At 41.5% G+C, this 15,165-nt stretch overlaps 1 protein-coding gene across 1 annotated transcript; it reads left to right on the forward strand.

The window, feature by feature from the left end:
* The first annotated feature begins 251 nt into the window (after window positions 1-251).
* On the forward strand, window positions 252-14,343 carry ATP5F1E (ATP synthase F1 subunit epsilon). The gene is made up of 3 exons (XM_069243427.1): window positions 252-403; window positions 2,784-2,925; window positions 14,190-14,343. Exons 1-2 carry the CDS (start codon window positions 276-278, stop codon window positions 2,911-2,913), a joined length of 258 nt encoding a protein of 85 aa, XP_069099528.1. The 5' UTR covers window positions 252-275; the 3' UTR covers window positions 2,914-2,925; window positions 14,190-14,343.
* The last annotated feature ends 822 nt before the right edge of the window (window positions 14,344-15,165 follow it).

Consider the following 15,165-nt stretch of genomic DNA (forward strand, 5'->3'; position numbering starts at 1 on the left):
CGAAACTCTGATTAAGTGACAGCACTTGCAGATGCAGCATTTCATACCGAGCAAAATATGTTTTCGTTTACTTATATGTTTTACCTCTTTATTTCAGCATGCACAAATAACGTCACCCTCTAGTCTGTCTTCTGTTAGAAATTCTGTTGTACCGACCCCTTCTTTTATTTTCACTGCAATAGGATTTGACTTTCAGTTTGACATTTACTTCCGCCATGTTCTACAGCACTTCTTTTATGTCCATGCCGCCCGACGCGCAATCTGATTGGCTGATTATGGGGCTTGTCTCCTTTACCCTTGGCAGGGACCCGCCCCTTGCCCGACCGCCATCGCAAGATCCTGGGACTGCAGCCCCGACACTGGTAGCAAAGATGGTGGCGTATTGGAGACAGGCCGGACTCAGGTACAGAGGGTGGGATGTTTCTTGGATCTGGCAGTGTTCTGAAATATTTTCGGCTTTTATATTGAGGGGTGGGGTTCTCTCATAGTATATGGCTTTTGGCTCAGTTGCAGAGGTTATTGGAGATGCTTTGCGGTGGCTGATAGAGCAGTCCCAAGGGTTAGTACAGACATGCTGGTCTAAGACATCTATGACCAGGGTTCGCTTTATGTGCGATTTCCGGTTAAAGTTTACTGAAATCCCCCGACTGGATTACCAGTGTGCGGCAGTTTGGTATTTAAGATCGTGGCTGGTGGTGAGGATAAATATTTGCTCCCTGACAGCCGCCTGGTTCCCAGTTAATATGAATTTTCAGCGGTGAACCTTTTTTTTTTTTTAGAGAAATGGAGTGAGTGCTAGCCAGTCTTCTGCTATCCACTATTACCGATTTATTAGAGCTGGTTGTGCCTCCTCTGAATGTTTTTCTGCCACCTCGTGGTGTTGGCTGTTTGAAGTATCATTTTTCTCTCCTGTGTAGTGCTTTTATTGAAGAAAACTCGTGGGCTACTCTACATCTCATCGATACACTGAATTGTCACACTTTAAATTCATGGTTACATTGGCGATCCTCAACATTTTGAACAGGTGCAGCACCGAGGCTTGAATTGCACAGAGCTCTATGCACATGCATTCAAAGCCTTTTTGAAGAAGTTGGCACCAATTTGCCTCTCTATAGCATAGCTACTTAGGCTGTGTTGAGGCTGTCCCAAGTAACACTGACCTACTAGGTTACTGCAAATTTTCCATTATGCGCAAAACTAATGAGTCAACATAAACAGAAGGTCTCTGAGTGAAGGCAGCTGGATTTTCAGGGTCCTGATGTGGAATATAATCTAAGTCAGATTGGGGTCAGAATGCACATGTTCATTCACTTAGCCTGCTAAACAAACCACTGAGTGAGTGTGCACCTGCTATAGAGATCTGTCTGTACGCTACACGTCAGTCACGCCTTAACATGTTCTGTGGGCTATGAAAGCTTGTACAACTCTGCCTAACTGGATCCGTTCTGCAGAAAATGAAAGATGTAATTTATTGCCTTCGGAGAGAGAGGGAAGCTACAGGGATGTGGAATTTAATAAAATATCTACTTGTCCATAGGACAGGTTGCTTCATAAATTCTTCTTGTTCTGTGAAAAAATCTACTTGTCCTTTTTGTGCTATGTAATCCGGCAACAAATGATGGGGGAAATCTCATTATATAAGAGCTCTCATACAAGTCTCTCTGATTATGCCAAGGCTAATACTACAGTAGAGCATTAATACTAGCAGTTTCCTCATTTTGCCACCTTTTCTACAGATCTTCATACTAGGGCCAAAGCTAGCGGTAAGCAATAGTTCCAAGGTTGGAATGCTCTTTTGAGTCTGTGCAAACCTACTAGCTTGCATGTTTTGGAAATTTACTCCTGAGATGGGGAAAAGTAAAGTTTCTTCTGTGATTGGGGAAAAAAGTAGTTGAAGGGAAAGTAAACCTTTAACAGATTTTCACAGGTAAATCTACACATGCATTTTTGCTTGTGTTAAAATACAGTTTTCAAATACTTTCTAGGAGTATGATTTCCTGGTCTCCTTCTGTAAATAATTGTCAGTTCATAAGATACGTTAACTTGTACTAATGCAAAGACATATACCATGTGTGCACTTTTGTGACTTTCTTTAAAAATTGAGCCCCTGATTAGGTCTGGCATTAACAAGACCTTTTGGTCTTATAAAAATTATTTCTCTCTCTCTGTCCATCGATCGCCTGGCTTCACTGTGAGTGGTAGCAGTCTACTCATTCATAAGAAAAATATCGACTCCCAAAGTAATTTTGTTCAGTGTCTGGAATTATTGTGTTAATGTATGCTTTTTAAGACCAAAAACTATTTTTGCCAATGTTTGTTAAAATGGTGAGGGCTTGGCAGCTCCCACAGCAATACAGCTTTACAAAAGCCATGTCAAAACGAAAAGACTGACCACCAGTGTCGGACCCATTGGCTTTGACAATGCTTGTTTATTTTCATGTTTCCCATATTTTTGTTGAGACTGGTTCCACTGATTTTTCATTATGAATATTTTTTGGGATTACTAGCATGCATCAATACATTTTTACTTAATAATTCTTCAAAGAAATGCTACCTAAAATTTAACAGTAGTTTAGCAAAACACTTATTTTTGTGAACATATTTATTTTGAAAGCAATGAATCCTCAATCTTGCTTTCAAGCTTCTGCATTACATTTGCATTAAATCAGGGAGCATTCTTTTGCAGTTTGCCACTAATCTTCTGCATTAGCAATTTGAATTTTGGGCAGATTTATTTTCTACCTAAAAAGTCTTTCTCTAACCAAATGTGTTTTTCCCCCCAGCTACATCCGTTACTCTCACATCTGCGCCAAGGCAGTACGTGCTGCCTTGAAGCCAGAGTTCAAAGTAGAGGCTGAGAAAGCTGCTGTTGCCAGCGTCAAAGTTGTAAAAGCTAAGAAGCAAAGTTCATAAAACGTCCAGAAGGTAAGTTAACTTCTGCAAATTATTTTAAGTGTTCGTCTTTACTGGGTCTCTTAAATGCCAAGCCTAATTTCTTTCTGGAGCTGGGCAAACAATTGCCAAAGAAATGCCTACCACAAAGGTACTGACTGACGGTTCACAGAGCTCTGGGAGAGTAAGCTTTACAGTAGTCACCGTAAAAGGCAGCCCATAATATGATGTCGTAACATTACACTGCATAAACAGAGGACCAAATAATATCCTTCTCACACATGGCTTCCCTTTCCAGACAAACCAGTGGAGGAAGTTTTTAATGCTTCTGTGCAAAGGCAGTACCCTCATTCTGCATGCCACTTCCCAGTCCTTGCTCCCACCACCTTTTAGTGATAAGCGGCATGTTCATTTTCAAATAGAGCAGTCCGATTTATTGAGAGAGAGGGATTTGGAAGCATATCAAGGTTCAGATCTGCTTTTACAAAAATAATCCAGTCCATTTTTAGGTTTTGCCTGCTCAGCGCTTGTGCTGGCTTTGCCAAATCTTTTGTATTTAACAAAAATTTTTAAAAGGTGCTTAAAACCCCTTACCTATACTTACCATTGGCTGGCTCTCGCATGGCTCCTCATCATTCTACTTACCACAAAGGCTCCTAAACCAAGTATTGCCTCTGTTGGCCGCGCGCCTGCGAAGGTACTTTTTAAAATTATTTTGAAGTGTAGCCCTCTATCAGAGTGCATTGTTTGCAGGCTGTCTCTACGCCCACATTTGTTTTCTTTCTTTTTGCACTTTAAGTAAAGCGCCAACTCAACTCAGAGGTATCGGAGCGCTTTACATGAGCGCCATGACACATTCATTATTAGGCACAGGGAGAATAGCCCCTTTTTTCCCCTTTTCAGTTTAAATATAGCGTAAACTCGACCCGAAGGTATCCGGTCGCTGCACCAGGACACATTCCTTATTAGGTATGGAGATATTTAGTGGTTTGCTCGGAGTCATAGTATGCCGAGCCTTCTGCCGAGAATCAAAACACGGTTCCCCAGCACTAAATTCGTACGCTCTAGCCATTACTCTGCATCCTCCCTAAATTCTGCTTGTTTGCGACAAATCCAATTTACAGGTAGCTCTTTGACCCCAGCAACATCATCAAAACACCATGGCCTGCTTCGAGCGACTACCCAGCTCTCGCGCTGCTCTGCTTCTGGAGCAGCGCTGCACATGGGGGGGGGGGACAATTGCACAGTTCATGTTTTTTAACCCCTCTCCCTTGCTGACATTAAAACAGCTAGTGGTTTCACCAGTGAAATGACAGGGACTCTGATGCCACACTGCTGCGCAATGATTCATAAACTGGTGGCACCATGGGCAGCCAATACTCTGTGCAGTGATCAGCAAAAATTACATTGAATTATCTGTTATTACTGTCTTTTGTTGTCCTGGTTTTCAAAGAAGGCCAGAGAACATGTGAAGCACAGCTCCATATTTATTGTTCCAATGGCTTCTTCCATTTTGTTGGTTTATTGGTGAAAAGTTAAAGTTTCTTTTCAACTTAGCTGCAGTGAATGCTACATCTTTGCTATATGTGACTTGTTAAATCTTGGAGACAGGGGGCTTCTTTTGAAATGATTGTGGCCGACACCGCTTCTCTTGGGACCTTCAGCTCATTCTTTACTTTATTGAGGAATGGGGGCCCTTTTTCTGTTGTGCGTGTTATCTTGTTTTCCATCCTGTACGGTTCTTTGTAATAATACATAAATAAGCATTGGCGTATGCAAAATCTGTTACCTTTTGTCAGTGTTTAAAAAAAAAAAAAAAAAATTATTTTTATGTTGCACAGGAGTTGAGCAGCTGTGGGGCATGGCTTAGAGTAAATATAAAAAGCTATGGCAGTTAAAGCTGGCCACATCATTTTTTTTTTTTTTTTTTTTTTTTTTTTTTACCTTTAAGACATTTTGCACACCAGGTCAACTGCTGTCTGTCCACCATGTAAATAAACGTTGACAATAGATTTTGCACAGGTGAAACCTATTGTCTTTGCTAGTGTTTGTTTAAGATGCAAGCTTTGAAGTATTTTCTGTGATTGCACAAAATCATTGGGTTTTTAACGTGCTCCTTCTTCACCACAATATTATTCATTATTGCCATGAGACTAAAGGAGGTGGAATTATTAAACAAAAGAGCTAGAATCATTTAAACACACATAAAAAAACAAATCAGTTTCTGTATATCTGAAGCTCAATCATTAGCATTCCCCATCTTCTATTGTGTAGCAGAAAACATTTATTATTTTATGCTCGTGTGTTCCAGTGCCAGCCTCAATTCTTTACATGCGGCAGGTATAGGTGTCCATAATACTTTTTCATAAGTATACCCTCTTGCTCCTTAAACCCGTAAGGATTTTTATTAGAGCGCTCTCAGCCTCATTAAGGAATATTGGAGAACATTTGACTTGTATACATACTTTATACTGATAGGAGGAAAAGGGGAAAGAGAGGCTCTTTTAGAAGACTATTATACCTCAAATAATATATAGTGCCTTACATTCTTGTGCTATTGAAGCTGAATACTAAAATACAAGAATTGAGTTCTGTAGGTTGGCTAATGACTGTACTGAAATTATAATTTTTTTGGATAGTTTTAATAAAAATCAGGAACTGTTGATTTTAATTCAAACGCTCGTGTTTCTAAGGAACAGGCCCACGCATGTTTGATAACTTTACAGTATCAAATGTTGGCCAGACAATTGAAAAGTGTTAGGATAAAATGTACTGAGCCAACAGATATATATATATATATATATATATATATATATATATATATATATATATATATACAAAGGAGAACTCTGGGAAGTTCCCAATTTTAGGTGGAGAGCGATAAGGAGCACCCTGCAACACCAGCGACACTCTAAATTTGCTCACCATGTTCGATGGCATGTGTAGCTGCAGATACACATGCTGTGCATTATCCTGCCATCTAGTGTTGGGCTCGGAGTGTTACAATTTGTTTTTCTTCGAAGAAGTCTTTTCGAGTCACGAGACCGAGGGACTCCTCCCTTTCGGCTCTATTGCGCATGGGCGTCGACTCCATCTTAGATTGTTTTCTTTCCGCCATCGGGTTCGGACGTGTTCCTCTTCGCTCCGTATTTCGGTTTGGAAAAGTTAGTTAGTTATCGGAAAATTCGACGGTATTGTTTGCGCTCGGTACCGGGTTAGTGCTAGCACATCGACACTGAAGAAAGAAGCGCTCCGGCGGCCCTTCGGGGCTTCCACTCCTCAGCTGGGCCTGGTCGGCCCGACTGTGTCCATCTTCAAACCTCATGGACCGGACCCCCTTCCGCTTCTGCCCAAACTGCCACGCAAAGTATCCTTATACAGACCAACACTTGGTCTGTAATCTGTGTTTGTCTCCTGAACACAAAGAGGAAACTTGCGAGGCCTGTCGGGCGTTTCGTTCCAAGAAAACACTGCGAGATCGAAGAGCTCGAAGACTCCAGATGGCTTTGAGACCGGCCGGGCACATCGACATCGAAGAAGAGGAGAGATTCTCCATTCGAGATTCGGACTCGGACGAGTCCGAGCGTGAGCAGCCGAAGACGCAGCAAACCGTGAGTAAACCAGCAAAAACTCACTCAAAAATAATGAAGGCCAAGGGGACGACACCGCCAACAGGCCATGGCTTAACCCGAAAACACAGTGAACAAACATCGGCACCGAAAAAGGCCTCCCAGCAGCCGAAGACATCTGACTCCGGACGAGATACCGGCTCCGAACAAACTCGACACCGAGAGTTCGGCACCCTGAAAGTCAAGGTTTCCTCGGAGCTGAAAAAGACTGTCGAAAAAACTTTGGTGCCGAAACCAGGCTCCTATACAGAAGAACAAGGCCTTTCAACTCAATTACAAGGGCACAGATTTGAACAAGAACTGGGCATGGGAGAGCCAGACCATACCCAGAGGAGGCTGCATATACAAAAAGACATGGGTAGAATCCGAACTCTTCCTCCAATAAAGATGAAGCGCAAGCTCGCATTCCAAGACACGGAAATGCAGCCAAAAGCAAAAGTGGCTAAAGAAAAGACCCAACCACAGTTCTCGCCACAGCAATCGCCATCACATTCGCCACATCTGTCCCTGGTAGCAACACCCCCATTGATGCAGTCACCGACACACACGGGGATGACCCAAGATGACCCGGATGCATGGGACTTGTATGATAAACTGGTCTCAGACAATAGTCCTGATTGCTACCCGGCAAGGCCGTCACCACCTGAGGACAGCACTGCATACATGCAGGTGGTTTCAAGGGCAGCTACATTCCATAATGTAGCAATGCATGCAGAGCCCATAGAAGACGACTCTTTGTTCAACACCCTGTCATCTACTCACAGCCAATACCAAAGCTTGCCAATGCTGCCAGGCATGTTAAAACACGCCAAACAAGTGTTTCAGGACCCAGTAAAAGGCAGAGCCATCACGCCTAAGGTGGAGAAGAAATATAAACCTCCCCTTACTGACCCTGAATATATCACACAACAATTAACTCCTGATTCGGTGGTAGTGAGAGCAGCCCGGAAAAGGGCAAACTCCCAAACCTCATGAGACGCACCACCGCCCGACAAGGAAAGTTGGAAATTCAATGCAGCAGGCAAGTGGGTGGCAGCACAGGCAGCCAATCAAAGGCGGATTTCCAATTCTCAAGCTCTACTGGCTCGATACGACAGGGCACATTGGGATGAAATGCAGCATTTAATTCAACACCTTCCCAAAGAGTTCCACAAACGTGCCCAACAGGTTGTGGAGGAGGGCCAAACTATCTCTAACAACCAAATAAGGTCGGCTATGGGCTCCGCAGATACGGCGGCAAGGACAGTGAACAAGGCAGTAACCATTCGTAGACATGCATGGTTACGGACCTCCAGATTTAAGCCAGAAATCCAGCAGGCTGTGCTGAATATGCCTTTCAACGAACAACAATTGTTTGGGCCTGAGGTGGATACGGCAATAGAAAAACTGAAAAAAGACACGGACACAGCCAAAGCCATGGGCGCGCTCTACTCCCCACAGAGCAGAGGCACTTTTAGGAAGCCGCACTTTAGAGGGGGGGTTTCGTTCCCAAACCACAGAGCCTTCCACCTCGCAAGTCAGACCCAAATATCCGGGCTAGTATCAAAGAGGAGGGTTTCGGGGACAATATAGAGGTGGACAGTTCCCTAAAGCAAGAGGGAAATTCCAGAGCCCAAAAACCCCACAAACCAAACAGTGACTTCAATGTCACAAACCCCCACCACACAACACCAGTGGGGGGGAGACTTACCACATATTACCACAACTGGGAACACATAACAACAGACGCATGGGTCCTAACCATTATCCAACATGGTTATTGCATAGAATTCCCCAATTGCCACCAGATGTGCCTCCAAGACCACACAATAAGTCCAAACAACACTTAGACCTGTTACAACTAGAAGTCCAAGCATTGTTACAAAAAGAAGCAATAGAACTAGTACCCAAGCATCAAAAAGGAACAGGTGTCTACTCCCTGTATTTTCTAATTCCAAAAAAGGACAAAACACTGAGGCCCATATTAGACCTCAGAACGCTGAATCTTTACATCAAATCAGATCACTTTCACTTGGTGACGGTTCAAGACGTGATTCCCTTGCTCAAACAGGACTACATGTCAACATTCGATCTCAAGGATGCTTATTTCCACATACCCATACATCCTTCACACAGGAAATACTTAAGGTTTGTAATCCAAGGCGTGCATTACCAATTCAAAGTATTACCATTCGGCATAACAGCCCCAAGGGTATTCACAAAATGCCTTGCAGTAGTAGCTGCTCACATCAGGAGACAGCATATGCACGTATTCCCTTACTTAGACGACTGGTTAATAAAAACCAGCACTCAGCAACAGTGTCTTCGACACACACAATACGTCATAGAAACACTACACAAACTAGGGTTCTGCCTAAACTACCAGAAATCACATCTACAACCGTGCCAAATACAACAATACTTAGGAGCAACAATCAACGCACAAAAGGGGATTGCCACTCCAAGTCCACAAAGGGTACAGGCCTTCCAAAATGTAATTTTAAACATGTACCCAAACCAACACTATCAAGTGAGGTTTGTAATGAAACTCCTAGGCATGATGTCTTCATGCATAGCCATTGTCCCAAACGCAAGACTACACATGTGGCCCTTACAACAGTGCCTAGCAACACAATGGACACAAGCACAGGGTCAACTTCAAGATCTAGTGTTGATAGACCGCCAGAGACACTTCTCGCTTCAATGGTGGAATCCTATAAATTTAAACCAAGGGCGGCCATTCCAAGACCCAGTGCCACAATACGTGATCACAACAGATGCTTCCATGATGGGGTGGGGAGGGGTGGGGAGCACACCTCAACCAGCACAGTATACAGGGACAATGGGTCGTTCACCAAAAACAACTGCACATAAATCAGTTAGAACTGTTAGCAGTGTTTCTAGCATTGAAAGCATTTCAACCACTAATAGCCCACAAACACATTCTTGTCAAAACAGACAACATGACAACAACGTATTACCTAAACAAACAAGGAGAGACACACTCATCACAACTGTCTCTCTTAGCACAAAAAATTTGGCATTGGGCGATTCACATTCGCCTAATAGCACAGTATATCCCAGGGATTCAAAACCAGTTAGCCGACAATCTCAGTCGAGATCACCAACAAACACACGAATGGGAGATTCATCCCCAGGTAGTACAAAACTACTTTCTACTCTGGGGAACACCAGAAATAGACCTATTCGCAACAAAAGAAAACGCAAAATGCCAAGACTTCGCGTCCAGGTATCCACACCCTCAGTCCAAGGGCAATGCGTTATGGATGAGTTGGTCAGGGATAGTTGCTTACGCTTTTTCCCCCTCGCCCACTCCTTCCTTATATGGTAAACAAATTGAGTCAAAACAGACTCAAACTAATACTAATAGCACCAAACTGGGCTCGCCAACCGTGGTACACAACACTACTAGACCTGTCAGTAGTACCTCATATCAAACTACCAAACAGACCAGATCTGTTAACTCAACACAAACAGCAGATCAGACACCCGAATCCAGCATCGCTCAATCTAGCAATCTGGCTCCTGAAGTCTTAGAATTTGAACATTTAGACCTTACACAAGAATGTATGGAGCTCATTAAGCAAGCTAGAAAACCTACTACAAGACATTGTTACGCAAACAAATGGAAAAGATTTGTTTATTACTGCCATAATAATCAAATTTAACCACTACGTGCTTCCGCAAAAAACATTGTAAGCTATTTATTACTTACAAAAATCTAAACTAGCATTTTCTTCTATTAAAATACACCTCACAGCAATATCTGCAGATTACACATTCAACATCTATTTTTAGAATCCCAGTCATCAAAGCATTTATGGAGGGTTTAAAAAGAATCATACCCCAGAGAACACCACCAGTCCCCTCGTGGAACCTCAATATTGTATTGACACGACTCATGGGTCCACCATTTGAACCCATGCACTCCTGTGAGATACAGTACTTAACCTGGAAAGTAGCCTTCCTAATAGCTATCACATCTCTTAGAAGAGTAAGTGAAATACAAGCATTTACCATACAAGAACCCTTTATACACATACATAAACATAAAGTGGTTCTCTGTACAAATCCCAAATTCTTACCAAAAGTATTATCACCGTTCCACCTAAACCAAACAGTGGAACTCCCAGTCATTTTTCCACAACCAGACTCAGTAGCTGAAAGAGCCTTACGTAAGTTAGACATTAAAAGAGCACTAATGTATTACCTTGATAGAACAAATCAATTTCGTAAAACAAAACCATTGTTTGTAGCCTTCCAAAAACCTCATGCAGGAAATCCAATATCCAAACAAGGCATTGCCAGATGGACAGTGAAATGTATTCAGACCTGCTATATTAAAGCAAAAAGAGATCTACCTATTACGCCAAAAGCGCACTCCACTAGGAAGAAAGGCGCCACAATGGCCTTTCTAGGAAATATACCTATGACAGAAGTCTGTAAGGCCACATGGTCTACGCCTCATACATTCACAAAAAATTACTGTGTAGATGTGTTATCAACACAACAAGCCACAGTAGGACAGGCTGTATTACGAACATTATTTCAGACAACTTCAACTCCTACAGGCTAACCCACCGCTTTTGGGGAGATAACTGCTTAATAGTCTATGCACAGCATGTGTATCTGCAGCTACACATGCCATAAAACAGAAAATTTCACTTACCCAGTGTACATCTGTTTGTGGCATGAGACGCTGCAGATTCACATGCGCCCCCCCGCCACCCCGGGAGCCTGTAGCCGTTATAAGTTGATGAAACTTGTACATTTGTAAATTTGTAGATATATAATATTTTTTTATACACATTATGTACATACATACTCACTCCATTGCATGGGCACCTTTACTATATACACAACTCCTACCTCACCCTCTGCGGGGAAAGCAATCTAAGATGGAGTCAACACCCATGCGCAATGGAGCCGAAAGGGAGGAGTCCCTCGGTCTCGTGACTCGAAAAGACTTCTAGAAGAAAAACAACTTGTAACACTCCTAGCCCAACACTAGATGGCAGGATAATGCACAGCATGTGAATCTGCAGCGTCTCATGCCACGAACAGATGTACACTGGGTAAGTGACATTTTCCATATACATAATATATATATATATATATATATATATATATATATATATATATATATATATATATATATATATATATATATATATATATATATAATTTTTTTCTTTCTTTTAAAATAAGATAATTAATACAGTTCATGTTACAACAAAAATATTAATCAACCCTGAATAAAGAGAAATCAGCCAAGATATAAGAGCTCAAGAGAGAGAACAGACAATAGATAACTGTTAATCTTATTATCCATTTTCAGTTTTACCACAGTCGTTACCAAAGGAGTAAAGGGTTGGAGTACCTTTATTACTCGCGCTATTGGACCTATTATGAATAACGCATATAAAATCGTGGGTGTCAACGCTCCCTTGCCGTTTACCCTTAGTCTTACGCCTTCTTTGTCCATGTACTTTAATACAAATCTTGATTTCGGCGACCGTATTACAATAGGATTTTAATAGCATTCAGTAAAAATGGAAAAGATTGAATAGGCCACTTTGATAATTTGGTCACCAGTTGATCTATTCACGGTGTAACTGCCTCTTCTCCACCCATCCTGGAAACCTGAGCAGGCTATTGTACTGTCCATTAGGAAGAATTGGTCTCAAAAGACCACTTGAGGGCAGCAGTGGATCATAATATCCACTGTTTAAGTTTTGCTGGTCTATAATTTGTAAGCATGGTTTTCCCCGTATAGGTATACTTATTCATTTATACTGGGCGTGGATGTGATATTGCTGAATTGTAGTCTTATATTCCAGCTGAGGCTGCCTTTAGAAGACCTGCGCGCTGTATCTTATATAGTTGCAAATTAACAAAACTTAGTGTTCGGATCCAAATGTATTCAGTAATGTTGGTGACCTTTAGTTGGTGTGAATAAGTAAAGCGCTATGTCATGACGGGGCCCTACTCATGGATGTCCTGGGTGGTTAGTCTAACGGTCATTGTACCAGAAATGTGGTTGTCCAGGAGCAAGAATGCCCTCTCATAGCTCTATAGGTTACTCATGCTAATATGCTATGTCAGTCACTTGGTATGTAAGTACATAGTTTGCGTTCGGGCATGGCCATAGAAGGTTAATATATTGGCCACAGAGCTCATTCCACTGTAGGGTGGACTGGTGGTTCAGATGGCTATTTAAGCAGCTCTTTTGATTATGCATGCACAGAAACGTTCTACTGTACTGCTGATCGGGCCTGACAAGTTAATTTCTTATTTCGCAGTAGATTATCAAAGCTCATCCACTTTTTCTAAAAATCATAAAAAATGAAGCTTTGGATACCTAGAGAAGCATCATGCATAACGGTGCCCCTGTGAGATAAATACGAGTCATAGGGGAGACGTTCTAGGTAAGTAATAACTTTTCTATATCTAATGCTCATGTCTCATTCCTGTGTGACTGAAATACCGTTTAGATATTTGTGCCATCAATAATTGCCACATAGGATGTGTGCAGCAAGGTAATTTAGTATGCCATAGACTTGTTTTTTTGAATCACCATCTATATAATGTTCATTCCGTATCTAAAAAGCTAGATGCAATGCTGTGCCAAACTTTGAGAAAAATCAAGAGACTGTGAAGAAAGAAAAAATGAAACCCTTGTTGCAGCAATTTGTGTTGCTGGTACTAAATCTCTTACATCATAGCCGAAAGCACCATAAAGTTTATCTATGTTTATAATAAGTTAGTGTTTCTGTCTTCGAAGTTCACAATATTCTAAAGTTTAGTAAACAAAATATTCACTGTCTTTCAAATGGAAGAATAGATGAAAATAGCATAAGGGAAGTTGTACATGTTTTGGAGTTTCAAGATTACTCAATATTTCCACGACATCTTATTTCTTGTTCTAGGCTTTCATTTAACAAATCATTGAATTTTGGGACTTGTAGTTTTGGTTTAGTTACCTGGAGCTGCTTGGCACAACACACCTGAATGGTTTGTGAATGTAAGGCCAGGTCTGAAAACATGTCTCATCGGCACAGTCATTTACTAAACCTATCATTTATCCTTCTGTGTCAAGTTAGAGCACGAAGGAAATGGCACATTTTACAGGTGTCCCCTTTCCATTTTTGTCACCTTCTGGCACTCCCTGACGTGAAGGTGAACAGAGAGTTGTGTTGGTGTAATTCTTGGGTCTTACTGTGATTGGCGGCTGAGTGTCATGTTGGGGGCATTGTATGCAGTCCCTCGTGAACTAAACCCACCTATCTACCTGTTTTGGGGTCAGCATTTGCACCAGATATGGAAGTGTTGTCTAAGTGCTTTGTAAGGAAAATGTTATTGGACAAAAAAAAAAACCTTCACATATATGAGGTCATTTTGTGATGCTGCACCCATGGTCACGCCCCATTTCTTTCTGATAGTTTTGTTTTTCTAGATTGGCATTTCCTCCACCACAGCACTTTTTGATTATTTCTCACAATCATAGGAGAAGGTACTCTCAAAGTTGTAGACCTAAAATGAACTTCATTCACACTTATGCACTCATTTGCTGATGTACTTAGTGTTCTGTGTTTTTAAGTTTTCAGAATGTGTTGTAGATTAAACAAAAAATTACCGCCTTGTTTTTCTTCTCTTTAATGTTTGCAGATTGATGGCTGCCTCGTGAAAACTGCACCTTTTCGAGCAAGCAAATGAATCCCGTGTGCTTACAGAGAGGGAACATGTAGCCTGATGGGTTGTACTTTGAAATGTAGATGTAATTTAAATGAAACGTTCCAATAAAACCATACTTTCAAAATAACTGAGGACGAGTCTTTGGTTTAGTGGTAGAATGTGAGATGATTCTTCTAAGTGTCACTTGAAAGTCTCAATTCCACTAATAAAAGCAGCTATTTATATCCTATAATAATATCATTTATGAAATCATGTGTAATTTATTCTGTTGATGCATAATCTTGTGTTCGTTATCACTCCAGTGCATTTCTGCATGATTATGTTTTGTTCTGGAAGTTTTATTAGATGCTAAACAAGATATTCAGATATATCCATTTTTGGAAGTTCCTTGTAGTGGTTTGTTACTGGGAGGCCGGAGCTGAGCAGGTAGAAGAGAATTGTATCGGGATACTTTCTCCTCTGACATCCATTAGAAAAGGAGGTATAAACTGGTACAGTAGTCGCCTGGACTGATTCATATGGATAACACATACTGGCAGCTTTTAGAGCTGTGCCCTTAAACCGTAAACAGTCATTGCAAGGGCTTTAACTCCTAACTAGAGCAAGTTTATATATTTTCATATACACGCACATCCATCCACCTTTTAATGTACTTACTGTACATAGATCACTTGAGATGAGGACCACTTCTTGAACTTCTGATTGACAGATAGCCACTTAAGGTGGATGAGGCTACATGGCTGTTTCTTGATTGCTCCTCTCATAAGAAGCAGGTTCTAAGCAATATTTCTCAACCTACTGGACTTCTCTGCCTTCTAACTCCTCACAAACACCGACGAATCTAAGGGTGGTGTGGGATGCAGTTAAAATTTCGAAGTGCTTTTAGACATAGTGGTCTGCTCAGTTTTATTTTGGTTGGGAAATCTCAAATGAACACTACCCTACTTGA

The sequence above is a fragment of the Pleurodeles waltl genome, chromosome 7 (assembly GCF_031143425.1).
Source record: "Pleurodeles waltl isolate 20211129_DDA chromosome 7, aPleWal1.hap1.20221129, whole genome shotgun sequence".
In the NCBI taxonomy this organism is placed as follows: Eukaryota; Metazoa; Chordata; class Amphibia; order Caudata; family Salamandridae; genus Pleurodeles; species Pleurodeles waltl.

Bases quoted from the DNA above. Each gene is read 5' to 3' on its own strand.
- ATP5F1E (XM_069243427.1), top strand. From the start codon at position 276: ATGGGGCTTGTCTCCTTTACCCTTGGCAGGGACCCGCCCCTTGCCCGA. The intron at 404-2,783 runs GTACAGAGGGTG...TTTTCCCCCCAG, and splicing joins TGGAGACAGGCCGGACTCAG to CTACATCCGTTACTCTCACA.